The sequence below is a fragment of the Ranitomeya variabilis genome, chromosome 6 (genome assembly GCF_051348905.1).
Source record: "Ranitomeya variabilis isolate aRanVar5 chromosome 6, aRanVar5.hap1, whole genome shotgun sequence".
Taxonomy (NCBI): Eukaryota; Metazoa; Chordata; class Amphibia; order Anura; family Dendrobatidae; genus Ranitomeya; species Ranitomeya variabilis.
Genome location: NC_135237.1, coordinates 222,257,515 through 222,280,858, shown reverse-complemented (window position 1 = coordinate 222,280,858; position 23,344 = coordinate 222,257,515). Strand labels below are relative to the sequence as shown.

At 45.8% G+C, this 23,344-nt stretch overlaps 1 protein-coding gene across 3 annotated transcripts in view; it reads right to left on the bottom strand.

Annotated features, from left to right (window-relative positions):
• Positions 1–23,344, bottom strand: part of TEX10 (testis expressed 10) — a 1,074,503-nt gene that overhangs the window by 967,302 nt on the left and 83,857 nt on the right. For 2 of the 3 annotated variants that reach the window (XM_077269470.1, XM_077269471.1), the window contains exon 3: positions 5,678–5,924. The exons of the other annotated variant lie outside the window; for it this stretch is intronic. In XM_077269470.1, the coding sequence (XP_077125585.1) occupies positions 5,678–5,924 (247 nt within the window). The remainder of the gene's footprint in view (positions 1–5,677; positions 5,925–23,344) is intronic. 3 annotated transcript variants of the gene reach the window in all.

The window sequence follows — 23,344 nt, the reverse complement described above, 5'->3', positions numbered from 1 at the left end:
AGAAACAAAACCAGACACTTATCTTGGCTGATTTGGCAGCAGGGCAGGAGGAACCAGACAGAGATGAATAACCTCCAAGAACAATGGACAACTGGCAAGGACTAATGAATCCTGCACACCTAAATACCCCAGTCAGAGCTGCAATCAGCAGGAACACCTGCCCAGGATTGCAACCCAGGGACAACTGCATTACCACCAGCAACCACCGGGGGGAACCTAAGAGCAGAATTCACAACAGGAGGGACCATGGTGCTGAGTACAGATCTGACAAAGGCTAAGTTGGGAGATGAAGGAAGATTGAGTCTGTAGTGATTATAGAAGGTAGACAGTCGACCAAGTAGCAGACTTACATATAGATTCAATTGGAACGTCTGCTCTCAGCCCAGGAAGATGCTATGGCTCAAGCTGAATGTGCCCTCATACCCTCTGGAGGATTTTCATTTTTCACGGAGTATGCCAGGTAAATAGTGTCCCTGATCCAATGCGATAAGGTGCCCCTCGTGACTCTGTACCCTTTTTTGTGACCCTGAAAATATATAAACAGAGCCCTGCACTGTTTACAGTCCCTAGATCTATCTATGTACTTAATGACTGCTCTTTTCACGTCTAGAGTATGAAATGTTTCTTCTTCTGGAGTGACAGGACCACTAAAGAAGGTGGGAATAAAGATCTCATGCGATCTATGAAATTTCGCTGCCACTTTAGGAAGATACAAGGGATCCGGCTTTAGTATTAAACTGTCCTGTGATATCAATAAAAACAGTGGGTCTATGGATAGCGCCTGGATATCACTAACCCTCCTAGCAGATGTCAGTGCTACCAAAAGGGCTGTCTTCAGAGATCTATATTTAAGCGGAACAGAGTCCAATGGTTCAAAGGGGGGCCCCGTCAAAGCATCTAAGACCGGATTCAAGTCCCAGGGGGGAATATGAGATATGTGGACCGGATTCATAAGTTAACATGCTTTGATGAACCGAGATATCCACCTGTCCCCTGCTACATTATAACCGTAAAGAGCCCATAGAGAAAATACCTGGACTTTTAATGTATTAATAGACAGGCCTAAATCTTTACCTCTTTGCAGGAATTCTAAGATAGGTGTTAAGGGAACATCCCTAGAACAGGTGTCCGTATAGAAATCTAAGAATTTGCGCCATATCTTAAGAGTAAATTTTTGTTGTGGAATGTTTTATGCTCTGTAGTAGCATATTAATTAGTCCTTCCGAGAATCCTCTTGATCTTAATAACTGCCTCAAGTTCCAAGCTGTCAAGTGCATATTCTCCACTTGAGGATGGAAGAATGGACCTTGAGAGAGCAGTTTGGGGACTGAAGGAAGGACCCATGAGTCTGATATTGACATGGCCTGGAGAACCATGGCCACTTGGGCCAGAATGGTGCGATCAGGATTATTCTCGCTCTCTCCTCACTGATTTTCCTGATGACCAGTGGCAACAGTATTATTGGCAGGAAGGCAAATGCTAGTTCGAAATGCCATGGAGCTTACAGGGCATCCACTATCTCTGGATAATCTGTTATGTTCAGGGAGGCAAATATCTGTACCTGCTTGTTGTTTCTCGTGGCGAAAAGGTCTATTTGAGGAAGACCCCAAATGTCCACGATCTTCCTGAATATTTGTTGGTTTAGACACCATTCTCCTTGCCTTAAGGCATGGCGGCTTAGGAAATCTGCTTTTAAATGGTCCTTGCTCTTGATATGAAGAGCAGAAAGGGATAGCAAATGATCTTCGGCTAAAACAAAAAAAAATGTATCTGCAGAAAACAGACTTTCTAATCTGGTTTTGCCTTGTCTGTTCACATAGGCGACTACTGTGGTGTTGTCCGACATGACTCTTACGTGTTTCCCTTGAAGCTGTGGGGATAAAAAATGGTGCAGTGCATAACTAACCGCATTGAACTCCTTTAAGTTTGACGAATCTTGTAATTCCCTTATATTCCATTGACTATGTGTGACATTCTTCATATGGGCACCCCAACCCGTAGGGCTAGCGTCCGTAGTGATTATACAGGAGGGTTTCACCACCCATGGGACACCTCTAGAAAGATGGGTATTATCTAACCATCAAACCAGAGAGGATAAAACTTCTGTGGATAGAGTTATTATTCCTCCAAGACGACCCCACAAACATTTCCCCTCAAAGAGGATCTGATGCTGCAACTTCCGGGTATGATACTGGGACCATTGGACTGCCGAGATACAGGAGAAAAGGGAACCCAACAGGAACATAGCCTCCCTTAGAGACATCCGGGGTCTGTCCATTGCAGCTTTAATTTTTTCCTTTATGAGTAATATTTTTACCTCTGGAAGTAGGCATTTTTGACTCGTTGAGTCTAGGTGAAGACCCAAAAAGGACTGGAGAGTCTGAGGTACAAGCCTGGATTTCTTGAAATTGATGATCCACACTAATACTTGCAAGGACGAAACTGTCAGCTAGACGATTTTTACATTGGGTGGTTGAATTTCCTACTATGAGGCAGTCATCAAGATACAGTATAATTAATGTGTCCTTCTGACGTAAGAAAGCCATAACTTCTAACATCACCTTCGTGAAAACTCGGGGTGCCGCAGAGAGACCGAAGGGCATTGCCGTAAACTGGAAGTGGTGAATCTCTCCCACGAAAGACACCACCACTCTGAGGTATTTTTGATGTTCGCCATGTATGGGTAGATGATAGTGTGCATCTCTCAGATCCAGGCCGGCCATCATGCATCTAAGAAATAGAAGTTTTATGGTGGACTTAATTGACTCCATTTTAAATTTATGATTGCGGATAAATGTGTTTAACTTTTTTAAATTAATGATCGTTCTTAACAACCCATCTGGTTTAGAGACCAGGAACAAAGGGGAGCAAAATCCCCTTCCCTCCTGGCCTTCTGGAACCTTTATCAGGACTCCTTTGGATAATAGACTGAGTTTCTGACTCAAGAGCCGCCTGTTGTATTGGCAAACAGAGATGTAATAAATGATTCACGGGGGATGTGATGGAATTCTAATCTCAGCCCAGTTCTAACTATGCTCAAAATCCAGGCACTTGATGTTATTGCCTCCCATTTCTGGGGAAAAAAATTCAGTCTGTCTCCTACTGGAGAATCAGAATTATTGGTATCCGCCACCCTTCCAGAAGGAGGATCCTTTAAACACGGCACCTTTTTGTTTGTCTTCTCATAGTCCACCGGCCCGGTCTTTTCGCCGCCCCTCTCTTATTAAATGGTCGTCTCGTAAATGTTTTCCTATAGAATGGGAGAGATGGATTAGGGAAACCCTTTTTCCTTTCCTTTGGTGAGAATCTCATCTAGAACACTTCCGAAGAGGAACTAACCCTGACACAGGATAGCGTAGAGTTTCGACTTGGACTGCGTGTCCCCTTTCCAGCTTTAAAGCCATAAGGCGCGTCTTGCATTATTAATCAGGCCAGCCGATCTAGCTGCCAAGCGTAAAGAGTCAGCCGAAGCATCCGCCATAAATGCTGCTGCCCCTCTGATTAAAGGAATGGCCAGTAGCAATTTGTCCCTGGAAACTTTTTTCTGAACTTGCTGCTCCAGCTGATCGATCCATACCAGCATGGACCTAGCCGTACATGTACTGGCTATGGCTGGTTTAAAAATACCTGTAGCGTCTTCCCACGACCTTTTTAGTGAAGATTCTGCTTAGCAGTCAAGTGGATCAGATGGCATGCCCGCATTTTCCACGGGTGAAGCTGACAGTCTGGAAGTGGAGGCAACTGCTGAGTCTACTTTAGGAACTTTAGACAAGCTTAGTAATTCCTCGTAACTAAACGGATACTTCCTTTTAGAAGCTGAGGAAAGGAAGCCCCGCTGATTGTTTCTCCCATTCCCTTTTAATTAGGGCTTTCACTGCTGGAATTACAGGAAAGGCCCTCCTTCTCCTTCCTGCCAGTCCTGCAAACATTATCTCGAGTCGTTTGAGCCTCTTTGGTATCCATGCACCCTATAGCGTTCCTAACTGATCTAACTAAATTTTCGATACTATTTGTAGGGAAACACACGCGACCTTCAGTCTGATGAAGGAGGTGAAGAGGATGACTGCGAGGAGTCGGAGGCTTCCTTAATGTCACTGTCCGATTCTGAGATTAGGATGGGGGATCTTTCCTTCCTTTTACTTTTGTGCCTTTGGGGTATACTGGTCTGGCTCAGGGCCTCCAGCTCTTCCCTGATCATTGTGCGAAGATGTCTACTGATGACACCGCAACCTCCTCCTGCATTATTAATGCAATCCTGACAATCTCTTAGGATAGGAGTCAGGGAGGGGCTGAGTACATAGAGCACATTCTTTACGTTTTGATTTCTGTCTTCTTGGTCTGAAATAAGGGGTATATAGCAAGAGGAGAAGTCATCCTAATAGGTAGAGCACCATACACTCACCCAGTCAAGCCATACAATACAGGTTCTGGAGAACGGTGTACAGTCCGAGTCCTGGGTGCCATCTGCCACATCACCCTTCCGACTCCTGTGAGTGGAACCTCTGCTGGAGCGCCTGGAACCAATGCTCTGTGCTTGGTGGGGTGCACCTCAGGTGGATGCACGTCATAAGCCTCCTCTTGTGGGGATGACATTTTTGCACACCGGTGGCTCCCCTGCTCCAGGTTTATATTTTGAATCCGGTTGCTCCGAAAGTACCCATCACTTCCGGGACAGGAGCGCTCTCTGGCACATTATGCAGCATCATCCCTCGGAAGCCCCGCTGATATCGGCCTTCGTGTCATAGCGAAAGGCATCCGGCATCTGGCCCAGTTTTCTGGATGCTCCCCACGATATCACGCGTGTTGGGACCTCCCGGACCCGGTACGCATGGATACCTTTGTCAGACGAGGGAGGCTGGTGGACAGAACTCCCCTGACGCTGCCTCTAGACCGCAGACCCTGCAGTTCCCGCAGATACCGCACACGCGGCGTGCACTGGCCCAGGTATTTTCTTTCCGTAGGTCTTCTTCCTTCGGTTCCCATAAGCACAGGAAACCAACTGAGGTGGACCTCCCCCTTTATTTCTGTAGGTTTCCTGTTCCTATGGGCGGATCCCTCTCAATTGGGTGCTGTTGTGGCGAAGGGTTAAATAGTCATTATTGCCAACAGCATCTAAGGGGTTAAACAGATATGGATGGTGCCAACACTGATCGTGGCCGATGCAGCAAGTTGTCAGCTATAGTGTACAGCCGACAGCTGCTGGATTGTCACATGTATGGGGATGCTAGTGTCTTGTATCTCAGGTCAGTAAAAAGACATACTGACAGTCATTAAAGGGTTAAATAAAATGTTTCTGTGCAGAAAATCTTATAAATGTGCCCATGCTGTGTACTGTGTAATGGCCATGTCTGACTGTACAGGAACGATTAATTTCAACACCACATTCTGTGTATCACAGCACATACTACAACTGTAGCAATAGGACATCGGTCAACTGACAGATGTGGTTTGGTCGGGCTTTGCTATGTAGAGGCATGCGCTGGGTAATACTCAGCCTGTAAGCAGAGCTTTATAAACATACAGCAGGAGTGACGAATAATCACACGTACGTTACTCATAGACGACCGAGTTGGGTCTCAACCAGGAGAGGTGATCCAGTCTGACTTGTGTAAAGACCATAGATATTCAATTATATTCAATACAAAGAAAAATTGAAAATAAGGTAAAAAAAAGTTACCATTTTTTGTGGTTCATCCTGGTGTTCACCAAGCTTCCAGAGAAGAGAAATTATGCTCAGCACCTGTTGTAGAAGATGGTGTGCTATGGGCTCCAGAGATTTTTCGCAAACATCCCCCATAGTCTTTTCAGGGGCCTCCTCAACCCAACATTCAATCAATATTGGAACAACAGCTTGAATAAACTCTTTCAAGTTGTATGAAGAGGAAAAACAGTCATCTTTGCTTGTAGCTACGCCTGCCATCATCCTTAATAACAGAAGGAGAGAATTTAACACAACAACTCAAAACAAATGTAAAATTATCGGCATGGACTCAGTCTTGCAGCACAAGAACAAAACAAAGCACAATAAAATACAAATATACACTGCAGGAGCCCATGTGCGAAGCAAACCAACATTGCTATCCTGCATTGACAGCATCCACCCCACAAAGATTTTCTTAAATTTTTCAGCATAAATATGATTTTAAATGACCCAAGATAATTTACTAATATCAGGGAAATACAACACCCACCCAGTAGCCCAATCGTTCAGCTGTTAGCACATCTGACGGGAGTACAATGTTTGAAGACTGAACATCACAGATCAGTAAACTGTGTAGTTGCTGGTCGTGAGTAATGCAGCACTGCTCCCGTTTACTACTATAAAAGCCGAGTGGCTTTACAAGACAATGGATGGTACATAGTTAACAGAGTATTGGTGTTCAGGCTTCATGCACTGAACTTCCAGAGACTTTGAGACCAGCTAACAGTTGATCAATGGGTTGTGACGTATCTAATATTGATGATCTATCGTTCGAATAGGCAGGCCATCAATATTGTAGTCTTCGACAACCCTTTTAACTGTGCCATTAAAAGGAAAAAATACAACTTAATAACAAAATAAAAAGATGTAATATGCCTGCTTCACTAGGGAGTTGACCACAGAGACAGGTGCCTGGGATTGGCTACAATGGTCACACGTTATAGACGGGAAGTCACAGCTGCTGCCCTGTAATAAGGCCCACAAAAAAGAAGCAGGGGCTTCAGAAGCCAAATACATCTTAGTTATTTTACAGCAATACCTAACTTTTCAACTTATGTTCTGATCTTGGATAATTGTTAAACACAAAACTAATTTACTAAGCTATCTGCACCAAAATTGTGGCCTAAATTGTGACAAAACCCTGCCGGTTTCACATTTGCGGTTGTGTCCGCAATGTTTCTGACACATACATGCTTCTTGATTTCATATTTTTACATTGTAAACGCAGGTACATGTGTTTGCATGCGTACGCCTGCGTTTGCGTCGTTTCACGGTGTGCGGCGAGGCGCAGCTAACACACCATGTTGCAATTTTTGAGGCGTCAAATTTCTGCCGCCATACGCATGCGGACGCTTGCAAAAAAATGCATTACAGTCTATGTGAACGCATTAGTATGCAAGGACATGCATACGATTGCGTTTGCATACGCATGCGTTTTTACTAGTAAACATGTCTAGGAACTGGTTCTAAGCCACCCCCAAACAAACCTTATAAAAGAAGGCATGGGCAGTGAAAGTCCAGTACTCTCAAGACTCTGGAAGCGATACAAGGCATTGCAGCATCTTTTTTGGAAGACTATCAAAATGTAAGTATACAAGCTATATGTCTGCCTGTCTGTTTTTCTCCCTGCAGTCTGTAATTATTTGTCTCTCTTGCAGCATTCCTCATCATGTCCTTCAGTGCAGAGCAGACCTCACAGAGTGGACAGGAGACTAAAGTGAGTACATTTGCTACTGATTGGTAAGTATTCACTGTCACTATTACACATGTGGCAAAATATATTTTTCTTTCCAGAACCATTCCAGTGCAGTTCCGGTGGCAAGACAGCGTGTAAGTATTCTTGACTGTTTTTGGTTATTCTTGACTATTTTTGGTTTAAGTGTTTTATCTTTACAACACTAATGTCTTTCTTTCATTTCTAGGTTCCACAACGGGAGGAAGAAGCCATTGCCAACGACCTCCTCATCACACTTGTGCAGGAGCGAGTTGTGTTGTGGGACACTCGGGAGCAGCAGCACTGATGCTGTGGTGATTCGGTGGCTGTGGAATGAGGTGGCCGAAGCGCTTATGGATGACTGGGACAACGCCACGACACAAGTCAGAAAGGAATTTCGTAAGTATTGCAATGTGGTCTGATGCGGCAGTGAACCTGAAGGCCAGGATCAAAACAACTGTGTGATACGATAAACTCATTCGAATTTCTCGCATCACACATGGTTGTGTGATCCTGGCCTCAAGTATATTGTTTAACAAATTTTTTTCTCCCTTCACAGTGAACAAAGTCAAAATCCATTGGCGTTCGATGAAGGATCGCTTCAACAAGGACCAGAGACAGGAGATCCAAGTTCGCAGTGGTGCTGCAGCAAGGATCGGGAAATATAAGTACCACCGGTTGCTGGCTTTCCTGAGGCCTGTCCTTGCTCAGAGAATGCAAGTATTTTTGTGTTGTATTCCATTGTGTTGTATTCCGTAATCTGAATTTTTCTATTCCACAGGAGTTGACGCTTTTACAATTGTTATTTTTTGGTAGTAATGTTTTACTTATCTACTCACAGAACCCGGAGCAGCACCCTCGAACCTGGATCATCCTCTGGAGCGGTCCCTCATAAAACAGCCACGGACCAGTACCAGCCATCCACCAGCGATACAGCAAGTGGGCCGGCATCACAGGCTGGAGAACAGGCAGCTGGTCCTTCAGGTGTTCCCCTGTCCCAGTCCTCTGCCTCTTTTTTTTGGTGGGGGGGGGGGGCGCTTCCCGCCAGCGGCAGAAGGCCTCGGACAGGTCACTCATGCCCGAGTTTATTCACTTGAGCTCGGTCTTCCAGAATGGCCTGAAGGCGCTGGGAGATAATATGGGTCAGACCACTTTCTAGTCTAACACACTTTTCCAGGATGTCAACCAACACCTTTAGCGTCTGGAATCCGACCTCCAGAGACGGCACATTATTTTTTTAAAATAAGATAGAGCAGGGCATGTCGGAACACCTTACGCCTGAACTCCAGCTCAATGCGATGCAGACCTGCAATGCTGCTTTCATTCATGCTATACAGCAAACTCGGTACTTACCGCAGCCACAGGTGGTATTTTCCACCTGTGCCACTAATTACACACTTTACCTCAATACCAAGTTCTGCTGCATATCCCTGTACGGCCACCACCGTGCCCAGTCCTGCCGCATACCACTACACCGCCACCACCATGCCGGTTGCTGCTGAAAGCCACTCCACCACCATGCACAGTCCTGCTCCTGCATGGCTTTCCACCGCCACCATGGCGGGTCAGCAAACTGCACGGCCGTCCACCGCCACCAGCATGGCAGTTCAGAAAACTGCACGGCCGCACCGATCCACAACCATGGAGGTTCAGCAAACTGCACGGCATGGTGGTGGATCGGGACGATACACCACCATGCCGGTTCCGGATCCCACCACTCCCAAGGAGACAAAGAAGCCACTACTATACTCATGGCAAACCAAAGAAGAAAAAAACAGGCAACAAGAACTATCGTACTACCTCCACCCTCACCTCCCAAAGTGTCCAGTTTGTCTCTCCCTTCCAATGTGTCTCTCCCGTCCCATGCTTCCACTCCTAATGTGTCTACGTCCATCCTTGACCTCCCAGACCCCACAAATTTAATAGGCCCTTCCCCTGGAACCCCTTCATCGTCCACACCAAGCCAATCCTCCTAGCTCCACATCCCCCAGGTCCATAGCATTTCCCCCTCGTCTCGTAAAAATTAATTTATTTTGTTTGTGTTAATAAATTTGTGTTTTTCCCCCATCACTGCTTGTTCTTTGTCTCTTTCGTCGCCGGCAACCCACACCGTGCGCCGTCAACACACACGTCGCCTCATAGCTACATGACACACAATCTGCTGCCCCTCTTCTTTATTTGCTTTACACTGTAGCTTTGCTTCTTGTGCCTGTCATGGAGCTATGAGGTGGCAAAAACACAAAGAGGACTGAAAATCCTCCAAAAATAAATATTAATACAGCACTAAGGGTCAGGGGTCAGAAATGCTCACAAGCCCAGGTGTCAGCAATAGCGCACTAAGGATGCTGGGTTTTCTGTATCCTGAGTGCACTAGTTCTGACACGGGCAGGTGAGTAAAGATAAGAGTTGGATTACCTCCATCATCTCAGTCTGCATTAATCTATTGGATTATAGAAATGCTGACTGAAGAGACGATGGAGCTAATCCAAGGTCACCTACCATAGCACTGACCTCAGAGAGAAGAGGTCAATGCTATGTAAATCATGGGTGACATAACCCAATTTGGTTAAAATCCACTCTCTGTCTCATGCAATCTGCATTAAACAGAGAGTGGATTTTATAAAGACTGTAGTTGTGAACCAGTGATCACCTTATAAAAATGTAAAAAAAAAGTATTGTCATGTAGAAGGCACTTGGAACAGGTGTTTCACTAGAGGTGTTTTATTTTCAGCAAACATGAAAGGCACATTTAAACATTCCAAGTACATAACATTACAAGAACATTTTACTAAACCATTTCATCTTGCCATGCCACGCGTCCATTCTCAGAAACAAAGTAGGCCGCAAATGTATCCCTCATTTGGGCAACTTCAACTGTTGTTCTCAGGTGGTGATGGTGGTAATCTGGCAATGGGTTCCTAACAGGTTCATCAAGTTCAATGTTGGGTCGCTCTTTAGCCATTATATAGCTGTGAAGCACCACACAAGCCTTGACCACCTCATCGACTGTCTCAATTTTCAGATTAATGGCTGTCTTTAAAATGAGCCATTTCGAGACAAGCATACCAAAGGCACACAACAGTTCTTCGTTCCCTGGTCAGTCAGTAATTAAAAATCATTTTTGTGTGGTTCAAGTCCCGACTGGAGCATGGTTTAAGGAGGTTTCACACATCTGAAAGGCCTCATCCCCAACCACAGCAAATGGCATTGGAGGGGCCTTCAGTGTTGGGAAGAGTTCGTGGCAGGGGGAAATTGAAATGTTCCCCATACAACCGTTGTCCCATGTCCGAGTTTTTAAATGTCTGGAAGTCATTACCACAGCGACAAACCTACAGTCTGCAGTTGCATGAGCACCATAGAAAAATATTTTTTTATAATTAAAGTACTCGGATCCAGTTTCAGCCTATTTGGTAATCCGGATATGTTTTCCATCCACTGCTCCCAAACAGTTGGAGAAATTACAAACTTGAAAAATGAGTGTGAGCAAAGGATCTGAATTCTTATGACCATGTGATATTTCAGGTTGGTTTTTTTGTTTTTAAATAAATTTGCAAAAATTTCTACATTTGTTTTTTTTTCAGTCAAGATGGGGTACAGAGTGTACATTAATGTTAAAAAATGAACTTTTTTGAATTTACCAAATGGCTGCAATGAAAGAGTGAAAAATTTAAAAGGGGTCTGAATACTTTCCGCACCCTCTGTATATACTGTACATATACACATAAACTGATAACATTTTGACGTTCCTACCAGGGATGTGACTGATGACATGACCTGGTTCTGGTAGCAACCTCTCCTGCACCGATCAAACTAATCAGTGTTGGACTGGAAGAGAAAAGTTCTCAACGATAGGAAAGGGTGTCGTGTTACTGTTCTCCTCGATCACAGGAAGCTGCCACCGGACTGTAAGACGCCCACACATTTTTAACAAAATATTTCTTCTAGGTAAACACTGTATATTATAGCCCCAAAAATAAGATAAACTTTGAAAAGATGACTATACATTTTGGCTGACTAGTCAGTGGTATGACCCTGTTGTCCTCTCCTTGTCCTGCTCTCCAAGATTGACATCTAAGGCCTCTTTGGCTATGTTCACATTTGCGTTGTTGTGTGTTGCGTCGGCGACGCAACGCACAACGCATGCAAAACGCATTGTTTTGTGACGCATGCGTCCTTTATTTTTGCATGATTTTGGACGCAAAAAAATGCAACTTGCTGCGTCCTCTGCGCCCTGACGCGTGCGCCCAAAAAGACGCATGCGTCACAAAAAGACGCATGCGTCACAAAAAGCAACACAACGCATGTCCATGCGTCCCCATGTTAAATATAGGGGCGCATGACGCATGCGTCGCCGCGGCTGCGCCCGACGCAAAGCAAATGTGCACGTAGCCTTTCACATTTGCATTGTGCGACGTACATAGCAATCTGTCGTTTTGGGCAAAAAAACGGATCCTGCAAATGTGCTCGCAGGATGCGTTTTTTGCCCATTGACTTGTATTGCCGACGGATCGCGACGTAAGAACATACGTCACGTCCGTCTTGCACTGGATCCGCCGTGTTTTGGCGGACCGTCGGCACGAAAAAAAAACGTTCTAGTTTAAGTTTTTTCGTCCGTCGGATCCGCTATCTCCGACCGCGCATGCGCGGCCGGAACTGCGCCCCCTCCTCCCCGGAGTTTAGAATGGGCAGCTGATGCGTTGAAAAACTGCATCCGCTGCCCACGTTGTGCATAATTTTCACAGCGTGCGTCGGTCCGACTGTTTGCGACGGCCCCGTACCGGCGCAAGTGTGAAAGAAGCCTAAGAAGCACTGTCCCAGCCAGCTTTTCAAAGCATTTATCTCTGAAATATACATGGCTACAATAAACCAGCTATTGTCCGATTCATGATACCCTTGGTTTGGATAGTAGAATTGTCCTTTCACATTCCATTTAAAGGTTAAGGTACCGCGTTTGTAGATCATTCATTAATGAATGTAATGTAGCATAACATGCTGTTATAACCAAGATTTGAATGCATGTAAAACAGATTTCGTGTGTTATACCAGTAGAAAGAAGAAACTGGGGGCTGACATCTTGGTTTCACAGCAGTAGCACGTCACTATCAGTGTCAGAATACGGCACCCCATGGACATAGGAGATAATAGACCGCCGTGGACCCTATCTATAACATTGAAGAGGCGTTAGCAGTGAGCTGGGCACGCCTCTGTGGGCTGCACAACTCACTGCTGTAGGTGTGACTAGCAGCCATTTTACTATAGCCCAGTGCTCTCTGCCCAGCTACACTTGCTCTCTATCGCTGCAGGACAGAAACGCTGACTGGAGCCGGAGAGTGCGAGTGATTATCTCCCTGCTCCTCTGTCTGTACTCCAAGCACTGCACGTTCTGAGCAGACATCCTCTGCTCCTCACACGCTGCCCTCCCTGGTGCTTTTGCTTCTATGTCTCCACCTCCTCACACACAGTCCCGGAGAGCTCCGGTAAGCTGCATTCTCTAACCCCCGTGTCGCTCTCCCTCCTCTCCTCCCTGCATTCTCTCCCCCCCGTGTCGCTCTCCCTCGTCTCCTCCCTGCATTCTCTCCCCGTGTCCTTCTCCCTCCTCTCCCCCTGCATTCTCTGCATTCTCATGAACTGCAGCCTGGGAACTTTTTCCCACGCTCGACGTCATATGAGGACATCCAGCAGGGGGCGCATCACCGCGACTGAAGGTAACTATAGGTCATTGACCTACATTACCTTCATTCCACGGGGTTTTACAGGCACGAACACAGCTGCATTATAGCAGAGCTCCTGCCTGTAAAATATTTTAACCCCTTCAGATGGATTTACATCGTGGGACGTTACAGATCTACGGAAGGTATGTATATTGTTGGTGTATTATTTTTAATTTGTTACAGAACGATGGTCTTCAGGTGGATTGAGAGAGCAATAAAATATTACAACAACCTGTGTGTTTATTTCATTAAAATACTTTGCAATATTGTGTGTGTTTTTTTTTAACCATTTCATACAATTGGATTAATAATGGATAGGTGTCATAATTGACGCCTCTCCATTATTAATCTGGCTTAATGTCAACTTACAATAGCAAGGTGACATTAACCCTTCATTACCCCATATCCCACCGCTACACGGGAGTGGGAAGAGAGTGACCAAGTGCCAGAATAGGCTCATCTTCCAGATGTGCCTTTTCTGGGGTGGCTGGGGGCAGATGTTTGTAGCCAGGGGGGCCAATAACCATGGACCCTCTCTAGGCTACTAATATCTGCCCTCAGTCACTCTGGCGGAGAAAATTGCGAGGGAGCCCACGCCAATTTTTTCCGCGATTTAACCCTTAAAATTAATAGCTACAGCGCCGAAATTTTGCACATACACACTACTTACATTAGTAGCGTGGAATATGCAAAAAAAAGGGGGATATGACATGGTTTACTGTATGTAAACCATGTCTCATATGTCGGGTTTTTAGGCAGGAGAAATGAAAAGCCGGCAATTGAATTACCGGCTTTTCACATATATCGCGCTGAAGTAAATATAGCTTTTTCTCTTTATATTGGGTCTTCTAGATGATTTTGATGATTGGCAGCTGTCACACACTTCTCAGCATGCGTTTCAAAAACGCAAACGCATGAAAAAACGCATGTAAACACGGCAAAACGCCACGTTTTTTTACCGCATGCAAAAACGCATGCGTCTAAAAAAACGCAGCGTTTGCACGCGTTTACATGCGTTTTTTCACCACCTGCGTTTGCGTTAAAAACGCTGCGTTTCTAAACGCAAATGTGAAATAGCCTTACTCACCGATAACGGTATTTCTCTGATCCCATGACGGCACCACGGAGAGAGAGGGATATGCCCTCAGGGACAGGAAACCCACAGGTTAAAAAGGCGGGACCTGTCCTCCACCTCAGTTTGGTTTACAGAGCCTTAACAGGACTTCAGCTGTAATTTAATTGGTTATTTACATGCACAGAAAACATTATATACATACGTATGTATTATTCTTCCCCTTTTTTTTATGCTCTTTTTTTTTTTTTTTTTTTTTTACACCTCGTGACTAAATATTAGTAGTGTGCACACCCACACGTGACAGGGAGGGAATATACAGGTGCCGTCATGGGATCAGAGAAATACCGTTATCGGTGAGTAACTATGATATTCTCTTACCCCCATGACGGCACCACGGAGAGAATTTCATAGAATACATTTAGGGTGGGATTACTGCCTCCAGGACCCTTCTACCGAAGGTTAGGTCTGAAGAGGAAGATAGGTCAAGTTGGTAGTGCTTGAAAAATGTAGAAGGTGAAGACCAAGTGGCTGCTCTACATATCTGGTCAATGGATGCTCCAGCTCGCTCTGCCCAAGAAGTTGCCACCAATCTGGTCGAGTGAGCCTTAATTGTGTTTGGAACCGTTTCCTTAGATGAGGTATATGACAGGGTGATGGCGTCCCTTACCCATCTTGCCAACGTGGCTTTTGATGCTTTCTGCCCCTTGTTTGGCCCCTGAAAACAGACAAACAGAGCCCTCCCTTTCCTACACTCCCTCGTGGCTGATATATAATGGGTCAGACACCTTTTCACATCTAGGGTGTGCAATGTCCTTTCTTTTTCATTTTTGGGATTTGGACAAAAGGATGGTAATGATATTTCTTGGTTTCTATAAAATTTTTACGCCACTTTAGGAAGGTAGGCTGGATCAGTTCGGAGGACTACTCTGTCTTCTAATATCTGGGTTAAAGGTGGATAGGCTGATAAAGCCTGTAAGTCACTGATCCTACGGGCTGAAGTCAGTGCTACTAGCAGACAAGTGTTCAGGGAAATTATCTTTAGGGGTGCTTGCGATAAGGGTTCAAAAGGCGCCTTAGTTAGTGCCGACAGCACCAGATTCAGATCCCAGGGAGGAGAAGTGTGATGCATGACAGGTCTAGATCTGGATGAAGCCCTAACGAACCTTTTTACCCAGTGGTTCCCTGCCAGGTCCTGGTTGTAAAGGGCCCCTAATGCCGCGATTTGGACTTTTAGGGTACTAGTTGCCAAGCCTTTTTCTAGCCCTTTCTGAAGGAATTCTAGAATCTCCTGAATTGGGATCTCTTCTGATAGACTGACCAGAACTAGAGAGGAATTTTTTCCAGACCTTGCCATGCGCCCTTGTAGTTACCGGCTTTCTACTGGCCAATAGTGTTCAAACTAGATTTGGAGAGAACCCCCTCCCAGTTAAAAGTTCCCTCTCAAATTCCATGCTGTCATGTGCAAATTTTTTTATTTGTGGATGGTTTATTGGACCCTCGTACAGGAGATTTTGAATATCTGGGAGAACCCAAGGCTCTGATATGGACATTAGACGCAGCCATGGGAACCACGTTCTTTTTGGCCAAAACGGGGCTATCATTATCACTCTTGCTCTGTCCTCCCTGATCTTCTTCAGAACTAGTGGAACTAAAGCTAACGGAGGAAAGGCATAAGCCAGTTGGAAATCCCAGGGAATTAGAAAGGCGTCTAGAGCCACTGGATTCCCTCGTGGATCTATTGAGCAGAATGCCTGAGTTGTCCGGTTTTGACTGTTCGCGAACAGATCTATATCCGGGGCCCCCCCAACGATCTATTATGAGGTTGAATATCTCTTGGTTTAACTCCCATTCCCCCTGTTTTAGTTGTGTTCTGCTTAAAAAATCTGCCTTCTGATTTTCTGTCCCTTTGATGTGAAGGGCTGTCAGGGAGAGCAGGTTGGCTTCTGCTTGTGACAGAATGGATTTCGTCACTTTCATCAGAGGTTGTGACCTTTTTCCCCCCTGATGATTCAAATACGCAACTACTACCCTGTTGTCCGTCAGAACCCTCACGTGATGGGAATGGAGGGAGGTTAGGAAGTGGTTGAGGGCATATTTTACAGCTAATAGCACTTTCATATTTGAAGTGAGGAGATTCTCTTCCCCTAACCATGGATCTTGAGCCACTTGGCCTTTTAGGTGAGCTCCCCACCCCCATGGGCTTGCATCTGTGGTCAGGATTATTGAAACTGGCCATACCCATGGTACCCCTTTGAGATTTGCTGGGACTGTCCACCAAACTAAAGAGGCTATTGTTTGAGAAGATATTTTTAACCGCTTCTCTAAATCTCCCTTTGAGCGGTATTCTGCTTCCAAGATTTCCCACTGGAGTTCCCTGGAATGACCCTGAGCCCATTGGACCGCCGGAATGCAGGCTGTCATTGACCCTAGTATGGACATGGCTTTCCTCAAAGTAACTACTGGGGAACGTCTTAAACTGTCCACTAGTTTTATTATGTTGGACACTTCCACTTCTGGAAGACGACATTCTTGTTTTATTGAATCTATTATCCCCAAATATTGTTGTACCTGAGTTGGGATGATTCTGGATTTTTCCAGATTCAATAACCACCCCAGATTTGATAGGGCAGCCATTACTTTGTCTAGCTGCTGACTGCAATGGAGATGCGATCTGCCCATCACTAGGAGGTCGCCCAGATAAGGGACAATCAATATATTTTGCTCCTTTATGTGGGCCATTACTTCTGCCATTAGTTTTGTAAACACCCTCGGGGCTATGGCAAGGCCGAATGGAAGCGCTCTGTATTGGTAGTGTTTCAGCTCTCCATGCATCATCACTGCCACTCAGATATTTTTGAAAATCTGGATGGATCGGCACATGGTAGTATGCGTCTTTCAAGTCTATGACAGTCATGAAACAATATGGATGAAGGGTTCTGACACGATTTTATTGTTTCCATTTTGAAACTTTCTGTCACTAGGTATTTGTTCAACTTCTTCAGGTTTATTATCATTCTGAAACTCCCGTCCGGCTTCGTCCGAAGAAAGAGAGGAGAGTAAAAACCTGTTACTTCCTCTTGTTGTGGGACTTCCTGGAGGACATTCTTTGTTAGGAGATTGTGGACTTCTTCCTGGATGCTCAGCTGTTCCATCTCTGACTTCCTTTGCGGAGTTATAACAAATTGATGGTGTGGTCTTGTATGAAATTTCAGCCTCAAGCCCTTCTTTATTATGTTCAAAGTCCAGTTGCTCCCTGATATTTTTTCCCAGGCTTGGAGGAAGCATGTCAGTCTCCCTCCTACCTGGGGCGCACCTACATTGTGGCTGTTTTTTATTATCTGGTTTATTGAACATGAAGCCTCCCCTTCTAAATTTCTTATCTTCCCATCCATCTTTTTTCTTTTTTGGGGGGCGCCTTCGCATAAACTTCCTCCCTCGAAAGGGCCGCCTATAGGATAGGTTGGGAAATCCGGGAAAAGCTTTTTGCTTATCTGCGGCTTTTTCGAGGATATTATCCAGGGTAGGCCCAAACAAAAATTCCCCTTCGCATGGTATGGAACAAAGTTTTGCTTTTGTTTGCAAGTCACCTGGCCAACTCTTTAGCCATAGTGCTCTCCTGGCCGCATTTGAGAAGGAGGCTGATCTCGCTGCCAGCCTCACTGAGTCTATGGAGGCGTCTGCTAAATATGCTGCAGCTCCTCTCATGACCGATACGGAGTCCAATATAGACTCTCTTGCTTTTTTGTTTTTCAATTGTGTTTCCAAATGATCCAGCCAGACCATTAGAGCTCTGGCTGTGCATGTAGCGGCTATCCCGGGTTTCAACCCTCCGCTAGCGTCTTCCCAGGATCCTTTTAAAAATCCGTCCGCCCTTTTACCCATAGGGTCCTTCAGGGTCCCCATATCCTCGAAGGGCAAAGCAAATTTTTTGGAAGCCTTTGCAATTGCGACATCCAACTTCGGTGCTTTCCCCCATGAAGCACAAGCTGGATCATCAAACGGATATTTCCGTTTGGGGGTCAACAGGACTTTATCTGGCCTCTTCCATTCCTTTTTTATTAGGGCCTGAATTTTTTCATTTAACGGAAACGCCCTGTTTCTTTTGTACTAGGCCACTAAACAGAAGGTCTTCTGCAGTTTTTTTAGCACGAGTATCTGCCAGACCCATGGTTGTCCTAACCATTTTAACTAACGCATCTGTTTCCTCAATTGGAAAACAGTTGCGGCCCCCTTCTGAGGATGCGGAGGATGATGCCGATGAAGATGCCGAACTCTCTGAATTATAATGTACACTATCTTCCTCGCTAGAGCTGTAATCTGGGGATTTGTTTCTCAGTTTCCCCTTTTGGCTTTTTACTCCTTTTAGGGTATGTGCACACGTTCAGGATTTCTTGCAGAAATTTCCTTTAAGAAAACCGGAAATTTTCTGCAAGAAATCCGCATTTTTTTTTTTGCGTTTTTTTTCCGTTTTTTTCGCGTTTTTTTAGCATTCTGCAAGCGTAATTAGCTTGCAGAATGCTAAAGTTTTCCAAGCGATCTGTAGCATCGCTTGGAAAACTGACTGACAAGTTGGTCACACTTGTCAAACATACTGTTTGACAAGTGTGACCAACTTTTTACTATAGATGCAGCTTATGCAGCATCTATAGTAAAAGATAGAATGTTTAAAAATAATAAAAAAAATAAAAAAATGCTTATACTCACCCAGACATCTCCTCAGCGGCCGTCCGGCTCCCCTTCTAGCTGGTCTGTGCGCACATGACCTCCCGTGACGTCACGGTCACGTGAGCGGTCACATGACCGCTCACGACCAATCACAGGACAGTGACGTCATTCGGCGAGGTCCTTCAGCGCACACCAGCTACAGGAACCGAACGGCAGCGTGCGAGGAGGCGGGAATACATCGAGGGTGAGTATAGGACTGTCTATTATTTTATTTCTTATTTTTTGACCACTTATATGGTGCCCAGTGCGTGGAGGAGAGTCTCCTCTCCTCCACCCTGGGTACCAACCGCATATAATCTGCTTACTTCCCGCATGGTGTGCACAGCCCCGTGCGGGAAGTAAGCAGATCAATGGACCCCTAGGTGTGCGGAATCCCTGCAATTCCGCATTTTTAATGAACATGTTGCTTTTTTTTCCGCTATGCGATTTTTTCGCGGAAAAAATCGCAACATTTGCACAAAAAATGCGGAATACCCTGTAAATAATAGGAGGCTTATGTAAGCGTTTTTTTTCGCGTTTTTATCACGTTTTTATAGCGAAAAAACGCGAAAAAAACGCTAACAATCCTGAACGTGTGCACATGTGCACACGTTCAGGATTGTTAGCGTTTTTTTCGCGTTTTTTCGCTATAAAAACGTGATAAAAACGCGAAAAAAAACGCTTACATAAGCCTCCTATTATTTACAGGGTATTCCGCATTTTTTGTGCAAATGTTGCGATTTTTTCCGCGAAAAAATCGCATAGCGGAAAAAAAAGCAACATGTTCATTAAAAATGCGGAATTGCAGGGATTCCGCACACCTAGGGGTCCATTGATCTGCTTACTTCCCGCACGGGGCTGTGCACACCATGCGGGAAGTAAGCAGATTATATGCGGTTGGTACCCAGGGTGGAGGAGAGGAGACTCTCCTCCACGCACTGGGCACCATATAAGTGGTCAAAAAATAAGAAATAAAATAATAGACAGTCCTATACTCACCCTCGATGTATTCCCGCCTCCTCGCACGCTGCCGTTCGGTTCCTGTAGCTGGTGTGCGCTGAAGGACCTCGCCGAATGACGTCACTGTCCTGTGATTGGTCGTGAGCGGTCATGTGACCGCTCACGTGACCGTGACGTCACGGGAGGTCCTGTGCGCACAGACCAGCTAGAAGGGGAGCCGGACGGCCGCTGAGGAGATGTCTGGGTGAGTATAAGCATTTTTTTATTTTTTTTATTATTTTTAAACATTCTATCTTTTACTATAGATGCTGCATAAGCTGCATCTATAGTAAAAAGTTGGTCACACTTGTCAAACAGTATGTTTGACAAGTGTGACCAACTTGTCAGTCAGTTTTCCAAGCGATGCTACAGATCGCTTGGAAAACTTTAGCATTCTGCAAGCTAATTACGCTTGCAGAATGCTAAAAAAACGCGAAAAAAACGGAAAAAAAACGCAAAAAAAAAAATGCGGATTTCTTGCAGAAAATTTCCGGTTTTCTTCAGGAAATTTCTGCAAGAAATCCTGAACGTGTGCACATACCCTAAGAGCTTCTTCAACTTGGGATTTAATTAGATCTTTTAGCTCAGATGCAAATCTTGGGGTCTCTTCATTTATAGTGCGCTCTATACATAAGGCACATAGCTTTTTTGCCCATGTAGTTGGTAGATCTGCCAAGCAGAGAGGGCACACTATGTTTTGTTTTCGCCTGGCATTTCCTCCCCTAGGAAAATAAACCCCTATTTAGAACCTTTACATTCACGGAGGTCACTTACCCTCCTAACGTGAGGAAGATACCGGTTCTGGTCTTGGGGATGCCTCCTCCACTTGAACCGTTGTTTTCCTCCTGGATCCACTAGAGCCTCTGCTGCCTGAGCTGCGGCGCTGTGTGGGTTGATCCTGGTTTTGTTTTTTCTGCTGGTGACGGCGCTCCTGCGGGTCTTCTCCCAGCTGGGATTGCGGAGTATCCTCCGCCGGCTGCTCTTTTCCACTCATGGTGGCACGATATGAGCAGCGTTGTTCAGTCCCTTCGCTGTTTTTATCTCCGGTGTGCGGCGCAAGGAAACATCCGGTCTACCCAGAGATACCCTGCACCGCCCCGGAAGTGACCCCCGCGCCTGCGCAGAAAGGTGCCCTGGGCTTCGCGTGCGCATTACCGTTTCTGGCCTCTAGGAGGGACGGAGGGGATCGCTGCGGCCTCTGCCTCACCATGCCAGTGCCTCCTATCGGTAACCGCCGCCACCTTCCTCCTGGGCTCCAGACCGGCGGTTCAACACCAGGTAGCCGCCGCTACCTATTACCAGTCTTGTGAAAGAACAGAGGAGGAGGCAGACTTGATCCTCTTCACTGCCTCCTCCCCGCACGTACTACACAGGACCCTCCGGCCCCAGGACGTGCCTTCGGGGATTACATCTATTACCGCGGCAGGGGCCCCCCGCTGCCTGAACTCGGCCCGATGGTCCCCGGAATCCTGGTTCGGAAAGCTGTGGGTTCCCCATCAGGGACAGGAAACCGAACTGAGGTGGAGGAGAGGTCCCGCCTTTTTAACCTGTGTGTTTCCTGTCCCTGAGGGCGGATCCCTCTCTCTCCGTGGTGCCGTCATGGGGGTAAGAGAAAAACACTGCGTTTGCATGCGTTTTTGCATGCGGTTGCAGACGATACGCTGCAGACTCAAACGCAAATGTGAAACCAGCCTAAATGCGAGCGCTGGGCAGGTTAATAACGCTATTACCCTGAATATTGACTCCATATCTGCAGGTTAATAGTGTTTTGTGTTTTTTTTTCCTGATGACAGGTTACTTTTAACTATTATGCAAGGGCTGTGTCTGGTATTGCAAATGAGCCTCATTTCAGAAATGAAGCAACCTACTGTAAGTCACTGAAAGTTGGATCCAGCTAACAGCTATCTATGATTAGAGCACTGGAAATTACAGTATATTTGGGATTATCAGATGCACTTTTTCCCCCCAGGTTTAGGGGGAAAATGGGATATACCTTACCGGTAGTGTTGCTGCAAGCCGCAGGTTGGGATGAGGGGCTGTTCGGCGGTGCCGCGGGGGCTCTGTCGACATTATGTGAAAGGCCAGAGCCCCCGCAGTTTCATGGTTTCCTATGCCACCCCCACCCGGCAGCCATTTTTCCTGAAGTCCACCGCATAGGAAACCATGGAACTGCAGGGGCTCTGGCCTTTCACAAAATGTCGGCAGAGCCCCCGCAGCACCACCGGACCCCTTTGCAGCACTGCCGGATACCCTTGCAGCGGCACGCCGCACATCCCAACACCCCCTCGTCCCAGCCTGCATCTTCACCCCACTTCTGCCTCTGCCAGCAACTACCCTGGGACCCCGCTTCACCGCAGTCACCACCCCTGGTAAGCAATAAAACGCATAAATTTTAAGAAGCACCACCATTTTATTTAGAAAAAAAAAAGTTTTTTCCTATTTGTCTCCTCAAAATTTGGGGTGCGTCATATAATCCTGAGCGTCCTATAATCCGCAAAATACGGTACATGGCACACGGATAACTAAAGATTAGTGATGAGCGAATATACTCGTTACTCGAGATTTCTCGAGCATGCTCGGGGGGTCCTCCGAGTATTTTTTAGTGCTCGGAGATTTACTTTTTCTTGCCGCAGCTGAATGATTTACATCTGTTAGCCAGCGTACGTACATGTGGGGATTCCCTAGCAACCAGGCAACCCCCACATGTACTTATGCTGGCTAACAGATGTAAATCATTCAGCTGTGGCAAGAAAAAGTAAATATCCGAGCACTAAAAAATACTCGGGAGGAACTCCGAGAATGCCTGAGAAATCTCAAGTAACAAGTATATTCGCTCATCGCTACTAAAGATATCTAATTATTGACTTTTGAAGCCATCAAAACATTTTTTGACTGTTCAAACTAAGTCCCACCGCTCGGTGCTTCATGGCAGGGCCAATCATTTCAATACACTGTCCCACTTGTTTGTTTTCCACCTATCTTCACACTTCTCTGGCACTATGAAGACATAGCTGTCAATCAAATAACAGAGGTGAGGAGCTGGCCACGGCCTAAGGACTATTGGACCAGGGCCCATAGAGTGGAGTCCGCGACTCTACGCCATGCTGACTTTTTCAGCACAGAGCACCATTTGCATCAATATTGTTGTGTTTCATTAGATATTTGCTTGCTGTGTTTTATTAAAGGTACCTTCACACTAAGCGACTTTGCAGCGAGAACGATGACGATCCGTGACGTTGCAGCGTCCTGGATAGCGATCTCGTTGAGTTTAACACGCAGCATCGATCTGGATCCCGCTGTGATATCGCTGGTCGGAGCTAGAAGTCCAGAACTTTATTTCGTCGCTGATCACCCGCTGTCATCGCTGGATCGGTGTGTGTCACGCCGATCCAGCAATGTGTTCACTTGTAACCAGGGTAAATATCGGGTTACTAAGCGCA